Below are 9,951 nucleotides of genomic sequence, written 5' to 3'. Positions count from 1 at the left end.
AGAGAGAGAGAGAGAGGAGAGAGGGAGAGAGAGAGAGAAGAGAGAGAGAGAGAGAGAGAGAGAGAGAGAGAGAGAGAGAGAGAGAGAGATGAGAGATAGGAGAGAGAGAGAGAAGAGGAGAGGAGAGAGAGAGAGAGAGAGAGAGAGGAGAGAGAGAGAGAGAGAGATGGTCCGTCCGTGCTAAACCCCAGACACTTACAGTAGATATCCGTTTTTTTTCTTCCACATCTATAGTGCATGTAGCCTACTCTATACGGTCCTGTAAACAACCAACTGTATCGTGGAGGGTGCCAGGCCCAGATTCCGGTCTGCTGTTGTGTACCTCTGTGTCTACAAAAGGTGCTATCTAGAACCTAGAAATGTTATTCGGCTGTCCCCAAAGGAGAACACTTTGAAGAACCTTTTTGGTTTCAGGAAGAACCCTTTTGATTCCATGTAGAACCCTATTCGGTTTCATATGGAACCTTTTCCCCAGAGGATTCTACATGTTACCTAGAATAGTTCTACTTGGAACCAAAAATAGTTATCCTATGGGGACAGCCGAAGAACCCATTTTTCGAAGAGTGTACTGTCGGGACGGAGGGGAGGGGAGGGCCTCGGTGGGCAGACCGACATGCAGGCAGGCCACTGCTCTCTCACGTTAGCCGCTCCAGAGGAATCCACAACCCAGCATGCTCTCTGTCTGCTCTCCATCTCTCTGACACGGCGGGCCGGCAGCAGACATTACCATAATTGGGTTTTCTACATGACGGGACAGAATAAATAATAATGTCATTTTATTTACATCCCCCCTCCCCTCTTGTCCCGGTCCGAGGAGCTATCACCCCCCCCCCCCCACCCTTCCTCCTCATCCCCTTCACATACACTCTTCCCTCTCTCTCTCTGGCTGGCTCGAGTCGTCTCGTCGGGCTGCCACGGCGTGTAGGTCAAGCGATGGCTTTTTGATCAGCTCCTGTCCAAAGCCATCAGGGCTGAGAGGACTGTAATGGAGGAGCGGGGTGACAAACAGAATGTAGGGGAAGGAATAAGACTGCCAGTTTCCCATTAGAGCATGGGCTAAATGGCCCCTGGCCCTCACTTCCCTCCCAGCTCCCCATACCCCCACTAGCCCACTCCAACACCAGCCTAAATCACATGAGTGAAGGGGGCCAGGATTGGACATTAGTGGTGCAAATGACTGCGGTGATTGCACCCCTCTTCCCAAAATCACATCAGATAAACAGAGAAATGTGTGTAAGGAAACAGGAGGGGTGTCGGGGACGGGAAATGGGGTCGGACGCCGGAGTAACCGACTGGTCTCATCCCCCCCGTTCTCTCCCTCCCTCTCTCCCTCTCTCGTTTCATCGCCTTTCTGCCTTTCTTATCTGTTTTGTTTGGGTTTGACTACGGCCAAATGGCGAGGCATCGCCAGCCTGACAGAGAGATGAGTTCATTTAACAACTAGCGGATTTCGGAAAGACAAGAAAAACACAAAATGGAAGGGCCAGACCGAGATGCCAAAGTTTGAGGAGAAATGATATGACGCTGAGCCTACTCTCTGCTAAAGCGCTGATACGCATGTGATTACATTTCATTTGTTATCATTCCCCAAATCAAATGAAACAGACTAGTGTGTGTGTGTGTGTGTGTGTGTTACACCTCCAGCCCTAACATTATGTTGAGACAGTACAGAGTGAAAAGGAACACAGTCATCCCAGACCCATTAATCATAACACCGTCTAGACCCCTGTGTCTCTCTGTCTGTCTGTCGGTCTACTCTCCAACAAGACTACACACATCTGAAACCCCCTAACGTGAGACGAAACTAGGGTTTACTTTGTTTGGTAACAGTTAAAGCAGTTTCATGTCCACAGACGTGCAGTCGACATGTTACTGATAGTGTAGTTTGTTGCACATAATATAGATGGACTGTCCATTAACCCCTTTTTTTCTCAAAACAATGTAGATCTTCCGTGGTGTTGATAACGTTTAGTATGCGTGCGTGTGTGGTGCCCAGAAATGGCATGGCGTTTAGTGTGTGTGTGTGTTGCGGTGACATGGCGTGGCTTGATCCCGGCCGTTTGTGACAGCACAGGACTCGGACACATCCTGGCCGCGCCACCACCTGTCCCTTTGACGGTGAGGCGTCCCGGAGCAGAAGTGACAGGCGCCTTTGCGCCCGTGCAGATGGCCCCGCTCACAGCCATCACCCGCTCGGCAAGCTAAACCACCGGGGACAGCACGCCAAACCCCTCCCCTCGCTCCCGTCTCCCCTCGTATGTGTGTCTAGGTCTAGGACACATTGAGGAGGCGGGATTCGGTCACCAGTCGGATTTTGAGTCGTTGTGTTCGATCGGGTTTCATGAATGGCTGAACTGATAAAGCTGTCCTATTTCTGTTTAGTAGGGGGTTTTTTTGTTGGGGGGGGGTTTGTTGTCATCTGCTTATGATTTAATCACAGAGTCAAAAGATATAGATTTTATGTTTCGCAATTCTCTACCTAGGCCTAATTTTTAGATGGGTTTCATCATAGGATCCCATATGAAGCCTTCCACTTTCCAACCTGTGATTTTTACAGATGTTTTAAGCCGTTCTTTTGTCTGCAGGCTTTGATTTCCCTCTCTTTGTTGTTTCCATGACAACACGAGGGGATAAGCATTGATTGACAGTTATCGTCAAAGGGTTTCCTTCACGTCCTGTCGTTCACCATTCCCCTCCCCTCCCTGCCTCGGCCTGTATTTTGCCATTCACTCACAGATATTTTTCTTCCGTTCCATTCCCCCTTTCATTCCGTAGATTTGCGGGGCTGCCAAAAATCCGTTTTTGGCACCGATGCTGTGGACATAGTTATTCACATGGGTTCACTGGAACTGATCAGAGGCTAGTGACGACCGAATAGCCATTTTACTGTATGATTTCATAGTCCTCGTTCTTTTCAAGCACAGATTGGCCGTTGGTGAGGGGAAGGCTGGCATAATAACGGGGAAACGTCTCACAGTTAGAGTTTGTACAGTATATAGCTAATGCTAATCTGCTGTGTTAGGGATTTTCAGAGTTTTAGGAACTGTCTCAGCTTCTGTCTGTCAGTGGGATTGAAACACAGCCAGGTTCTCCTGTGCTGCGCTCGTTTCCCTCCAAATCCTGTCAGGAATCAAGAGAATGAGCAGAATACAGTATGTGGCTCGTTTTGGAGAGAAGGGCATATCAGTCATAGACAGAAAATACAAACCTATAGACAACGGTAGGGCCTTGATGTTCGAAAGCTACCGTGTGAAAAAATACATGTATGAGAACATGCGAATGGCACACACCGATGCAGACACACACACAAACACACACGCACGTGCACACACACACACACACACACACACACACACACACACACTTCCGTATGCAGCTGCTCGCCTTTTTTCCCTCCCGTCTCCTTTCAGGCAGCAGTAAATGGTGCCAGTGTACATATATCAGGTATTATGTCCACTTAGATTATGATATGACAGGTTAGCGTGCTGTTTGAAGCTGACAGCACATCTGTTTCATCAGGAGAGACTGATGCTGGCATCTAGGACACACATCTCACCATGGAGGAAGGAGATAAAGGGAGAACTGAGGGGGCCGTCTTTCCTGTCTCCCTCCCTTGCTCCGTCTCTCCCTCTCTCCACCTCTTTTTACTCTGCTCCCCCCCCACCTCTCCCTGGCTTTATTGCTCACCAGCTCTCTCCTGCCTCTCCTACGTTCCACTTGCTCGCAGACACACTCACACTATTTCCCATATTCTTTCCCTTGCCCTCTCTCCCTTGCTCTCGCTCTTGTACCTGTTACATTATGCTACCTATCCTGTACGTTCTTTAGTTTCATCCCCTGTATTTTTGATGATAACTTGTTTACACACTGTATGTGTCAAGGAAGATCACACGGAACACAATGTATAGTATGACTCATACCCACTTCCACCTCTCAATAAGCTGTCTAACGTAGCAGAGACAGTCAAGGAGTGTCACTCCCCTATTTGACGTGGTAGAGATGACTTGACAGTACCGTCTGGTATTTAATCTCATTTTATTTATTAACTCCGTGAGAGTGGCCTTTGGCACATGAGTGTGGGTGAAGGAGATGCTGCAACATCCCAGAATAATTGTTTTGTTTCCCTCCCTCCTGATCGGTTGCGTAAGCTCACCATGTGAATGACTAAATAAAGTGAAGTTGTGTGTGTGTGTGTGCGTGAATGATTGGGTGTAGAGATAAGGCATGGGGGAGAAGGAAAGGAGGGGAGTCAAGCAGCTGGCTAACAAGGCCAAGCAGTTAGCGATATCCTAGGGAACTGGAGGCATGGGCAATGAAATAGGGAGTAAAGAAAGAAAATGTTAACACTTTGTCTTTTTTCTCTATGAAACTAGATTTCTTCCCCACTGACACTCAAAGACATACGCGCGCGCACACACACACACACACACACACACACACACACACACACACACACACACACAGATAAAAGCCGATATTTCCCGCCACAGATTATTCATCACTATGTTTTGTCAGTGGTCCTGTTAGTGCATTGTAAATCTTTTATTTCACTTTGCTGACCTCCTTTTTCCCTTTTCTCTATCGCTCTCTCTTCCAGCTTACTCACCAGAGGACGAGTTTAAGGCAGGAGCAGCCGATGAGGAACACCTGCAGGATGACGGGCTGTCACTGAACGGGGAGGACACTGCGTACCTTTGCAACGAGGAAGAGGATGGAGGCCAGCCGCCCAGCTACCGGGCCTCTCCACTCAGCAACGGCACCAACCCAGACGCTGGCTACGGCTCCCCGCTCAGCGATGCCAGCGACCGGCTCACAGACTTCAAGAGCACCTCCTCCAGGGATGGCCATGAGAGGGAGGAAGCCCCCATCCCCTCTGGACCGAACAATGGCCTCTCCCTGAGGGACAGCCTGGCTCAGATGAAAGCTGTCTATGCAAACCTGATCTCAGATGCCTCCTGGTCCAGCATTGCCATGGACATCATGAAAGCCACGCCTGCTACTGCTGGCGCCATCCCCATCCCCACCGCCACCAGCCCCCCCACTACCACCACACACAACAACAACCACAGTGAGAACAGCAATGCTAGCAGCCACCACCACAATGGGAGAAGAAGTACTGCCACCACCAACCACCACACAGGCAGTGGCAGCTCTAACGGCACCGCGGCTACCTCCATCTGTAGCAACAGTGGCACCAGCAGTGGCGGTGGTGGTGCTAGTAACGGTGGGGCTGTAGCCTATGACTGGCACCAGGCAGCCTTGGCTAAGACCTTCCAGCATACCCCTTACCAACTGCTGCCTGAGCCCAGCCTGTTCAGCACGGTGCAGCTCTACCGCCAGAACAACAAGCTCTACGGCTCAGTCTTCACCGGCGCCAGCAAGTTCCGCTGCAAAGACTGCAGCGGCGCCTATGACACGCTGGTAGGGCTCACGGTCCACATGAACGAGTCGGGCCACTACCGTGACGACAACAAGGACAAGGAGGAAGAGCGGGGCAAGCGCTGGTCCAAGCCCCGCAAGCGCTCCCTGATGGAGATGGAGGGCAAAGAGGACGCTCAGAAGGTGCTCAAGTGCATGTACTGCGGCCACTCCTTCGAGTCTCTGCAGGACCTGAGCGTCCACATGATCAAGACCAAGCATTACCAGAAAGTGCCCCTCAAAGAACCGATGCCAGCCCTGGCCACTAAACTGATGCCCTCTGCCAAAAAAAGAGCCCTCCAGGACGCCCTGGTATCCCCTTGCTCCCCAGACTCTGTCCACGGTAATGGTGGCCACATGCCCCAAGGGGACGTTGGGAAAGACCCCAAGTCCACAACAAACCCCTATGTCACACCCAACAACCGCTACGGCTATCAGAACGGTGCCAGCTACACTTGGCAGTTTGAGGCTCGCAAGGCCCAGATCCTGAAGTGTATGGAGTGCGGGAGCTCCCACGATACACTGCAGCAGCTGACTGCCCACATGATGGTCACGGGCCACTTCCTCAAGGTCACCAATTCCGCCTCAAAAAAGGGCAAGCAGCTAGTGTTTGACCCAGTGGTGGAGGAGAAGATCCAATCCATCCCCCTGCCACCCACCACCACCAGGCTTCCTGTCCCCAGCGTCAAATCTCAGCCTGTCTCCCCTGCACTTTCCTGCGGCTCTGACGAAAAGAGAGAACCGGAAGACGAGAGGATGGAGGCAGGTGAACCCGGGGAGAAAAAGATCAAAGAGGAGAAGGAAGAGCCAGGTGAGAAGACTGAGGTGAACGCTGGGTCGTATAAGTATCTGACAGAGGAGGACCTGGAGGAGGCTCCTAAAGGAGGTTTGGACATCCTCAAGTCCCTGGAGAACACTGTGTCCAGTGCCATCAGCAAGGCCCAGACGGGCACGCCCCAGTGGGGTGGTGGCTACCCCAGCATCCACGCTGCTTACCAGCTCCAGGGCCACATGAAGCATGCAGCACTGCACTCCTCGGTCCAGAGTGTGCAGATCCAGCCGGTGTTCAACAGCGGGATCCGCAGCCTGGTGACCCAGGACTCAGGCTCAGTGAGTCACTCCCCCAGGAGCCCAGCATCTCCGCCCTCTCTCAGGAGCAATGTTACTGCCATGGAAGAGCTGGTGGAGAAGGTCACAAGAAAAGCTGTTGCTGCTGCTGTGAAGAAAGAGAAAGAGGAGAAGATGGTCAGCTTGGACCGCCACAGGCATCCATCCTCTATCAAGTCGCCGTCTCCTGTATTGAAAGAGCAGAGGGACCACCAATCAGCGCCCAATGACCTCACTGTCGGGAAGCCCCTCGTGAGGAACAGCAGCCCTGGAAATTTAGAGTCGGAGCTGGTCTGCAAAAAGGAGCCCAAAGAGAGCCTGGTAGACAACCACCACAGCCATTCAAAGAACGGCTCAGAGACTCGCCAGTCACCCATCACCAACGGCACCAACAGCTTGGGCATCATCACCGATCACTCACCAGAGAGGCCTTTCATCAACCCCCTCAGCGCACTTCAGTCAATCATGAACAACCACCTGGGCAAGGCCTCCAAGCCCATCAGCTCCGTGGGAGACCCGCTGGCCATGCTCTACAAGATCAGCAACAGCGTGATGGAGAAACCAGCCTTCAACCAGACTCAAGCCAAGCAAGCCGAGCCTATCAACCGCTACTACCAGTACGAGAACAACGACCAGCCTATGGACCTGAGGAAGTCCAAAAACAGCAACAGCAACAACAGCAACAATAGCACTGTCATCAACAGCAGCATAAATGGTAACAAACCCATAATGTCAAGCCTGTCTCTGTCTGACATTTCTGCTCCTCTGAGAGAGAATGCTTTGATGGACATCTCAGACATGGTGAAGAACCTTACAGGCAGGCTGACACCCAAGTCCTCCGCCCCGTCATCCATCTCAGAGAAGTCGGACGCAGACGGCAGTGCGTTCGAGGATGCTCTGGAGGACCTCTCCCCGGTCCAGAAGAGGAAAGGGCGGCAGTCCAACTGGAACCCCCAGCACCTCCTCATCCTCCAGGCTCAGTTCTGCTCTAGCCTGCGGGAGACCCCGGAGGGCCGGTACGCCATGACGGACCTCGGCCCCCAAGAGCGGGTTCACATCTGCAAGTTCACAGGCCTCTCCATGACCACCATCTCTCACTGGCTGGCCAACGTCAAGTACCAGCTCCGGCGGACTGGCGGGACCAAGTTCCTGAAGAACATGGACTCCTGCCAGCCTGTGTTCCTCTGCGGTGACTGTGCCTCGCAGTTCAGGACTGCGTCCGCCTACATCGGCCACCTGGAGTCTCACCTGGGCTTCAGCTTGAAGGACCTGTCCAAGCTGTCCAATGAGCACCTACGGGAGCAGCAGGCTGCCTCCAAGGTGATCACAGACAAAATGACATTCGGCAGCACCCTGGCATCCCTGACCGCACCAGACGACGACACTGGCTCAGTTTACCAGTGCAGGCTTTGCAATCGGACATTCGTCAGCAAGCACGCGGTCAAACTGCACCTCAGCAAGACCCATGGCAAGTCACCAGAAGATCACCTGGTGTTCGTCACTGCTCTTGAGAAACTGGAGAAGTAATAAAGAGGTCTGGAGCTGAGGGAAGAGACAGATAAACAGACAGAAAGACGGCTGTGTAACTGACCAGAATTTTATTGCACTAAGATACCATTGTTCACAGTTACTGCACTGGGCCGAACTGAGCCGCCAGAAATCAGTCTTATATTTTGTTGTGATACTGCCTGACTGGACCATGTCTTATTTGATTTGTTTTGCCAAGCTTTTTTTTAACACTTATTTTGTAATGTATTTATATGCTATTTGTCTGATCTGTGCATGTATTTTAGTGAACCAAGGTTAAACACAAGTTTTTTTTAATCTTTTCATGACAAAAAAAAAACGACTACTGTTTCAATGGTGACTAAAGTGGTGACCAGAAAATGAATTAGGGGGAAAAGAAAACTGTACAATACTTGATATGAAGAAGGTGAAAATTCATTGTTCACACCAAAAGAATGGAAGAACCCCTTGAAAGACTGAAGTAGCACCTTATAGACGTTTTAACATTTTATTTGTAAAGAGAACATGTTTTAAGATATTCTGCATTTGTCAAAATCTGTTTTAATTTGAAAGATAAATTATTTTCTTCTCTCGGTTCTTGTCACACTACAACATCTTTGATAAAGAATGGCCTGCTCAGAAATCTGTCAGTGTATTACAAAAATAAACAGATAATGTAAACATTCAGAGTAATTGAAATGCTGCTTCCGGTTACATATCAATCAGTGAAAATGAATGGCCGTACAGTATGCAAGTTTGCTCAAAAAACTTCTTTTTTTTAATGTGAAGTATCACTTATAGTAATTTTCCAATTGTATGGTTTGTTACAAGCTCCTTTTTTAAAATGTTGCCGCTTTGAATTCAACCATAAAAAGAACAGTCCTTGACATGTAAATGACTCGCAGTGAAATGTCATACTCCATAAGACATATCTTGCCATTTGCAATAGCTCAACATTCTTTGTACTTAAAGGTGTGTGCATTCTTTAACTTTTATATCATCATTTTATATTAAAAAAAAAAATTAAAAAAAATGTGTATATAGATATATACTGTAGATCCACAAAAATGTCATTTTTTAAGAAATAAGAATTTAGCTTCTTTGGCTTGGTTTACAGAAATGATTTTAATTATACTTGCATCCAATTTGATGCATGATATGGTGTGAAAAATAATTAAGCGATGCACAATGACTATACATTTCAATGTTTTATCAATGATATTGTAAAAACAAAAAAATATTTCTAGCACCGATTAGTTTGTTTCATTTAGTTTTTTTCTCAATTGTAAAATAAATCTCAACGCAGTTCTTGTTAACAGTCATGGATTTGTGATTGTGTGTTTGTTTTGCATGGAAGTACATAGACACAGTGAAAAGACTGGGGCTAACTTCGATAATTCTCTGTGGTTACTATTTTCTGGTGAAGAAAAATAAATAACACACTTATAGGTGCTCAGATGAAATACTGTAACTAAATACTCACCTTGCACAACATTCTGTATTTACAAGGTTATATAAGGTGCAACATTATATTTTAACATATTACATAAAATGATATATTACGTGTAAGGTACCACAAAAGAACATTAGCTTTCCTTCTTCATTGATACACATAAAGATGTAAAAAAACCTAAAAAAACCCCGATAAAAGTCTATAAAAAACCTAGTGTTATACCACGGACTGATGACTGCGAATCATCATATAATGATGATGATGAGGGTGATGATAAGCCGTAAGGGTGTTTATTGTGCTGTGAGCCCCATGCTAGGCTTGTGACTGGCCTTTGGAGTGTCTGCACTGAAAGAATCAGTGTTGTCTTCATGATGGGAATGAATGTGCTTGTGCCTGTCTTCCTGGAAACGAGTCAGATGGGTGTCTGTTCCATTTGATCCAGACTGCTGACTGTCGACACTGACCAA

At 48.6% G+C, this 9,951-nt stretch overlaps 1 protein-coding gene across 2 annotated transcripts in view; it reads left to right on the top strand.

Moving 5' to 3' along the window:
• The window catches only part of LOC115176227 (teashirt homolog 1-like), a 30,609-nt gene extending 21,256 nt beyond the window's left edge, over positions 1-9,353 (top strand). For both annotated transcript variants that reach the window (XM_029736099.1, XM_029736092.1), the window contains exon 3: positions 4,598-9,353. In XM_029736099.1, the coding sequence (XP_029591959.1) occupies positions 4,598-8,052 (3,455 nt within the window). In that variant the 3' untranslated portion in view covers positions 8,053-9,353. The remainder of the gene's footprint in view (positions 1-4,597) is intronic.
• The last annotated feature ends 598 nt before the right edge of the window (positions 9,354-9,951 follow it).

This window comes from Salmo trutta, chromosome 3 (assembly GCF_901001165.1).
Source record: "Salmo trutta chromosome 3, fSalTru1.1, whole genome shotgun sequence".
NCBI lineage: Eukaryota > Metazoa > Chordata > Actinopteri > Salmoniformes > Salmonidae > Salmo > Salmo trutta.
Note: the sequence above shows the minus strand (reverse complement) of the source record. Positions and strands in the feature narration are given on the sequence as shown.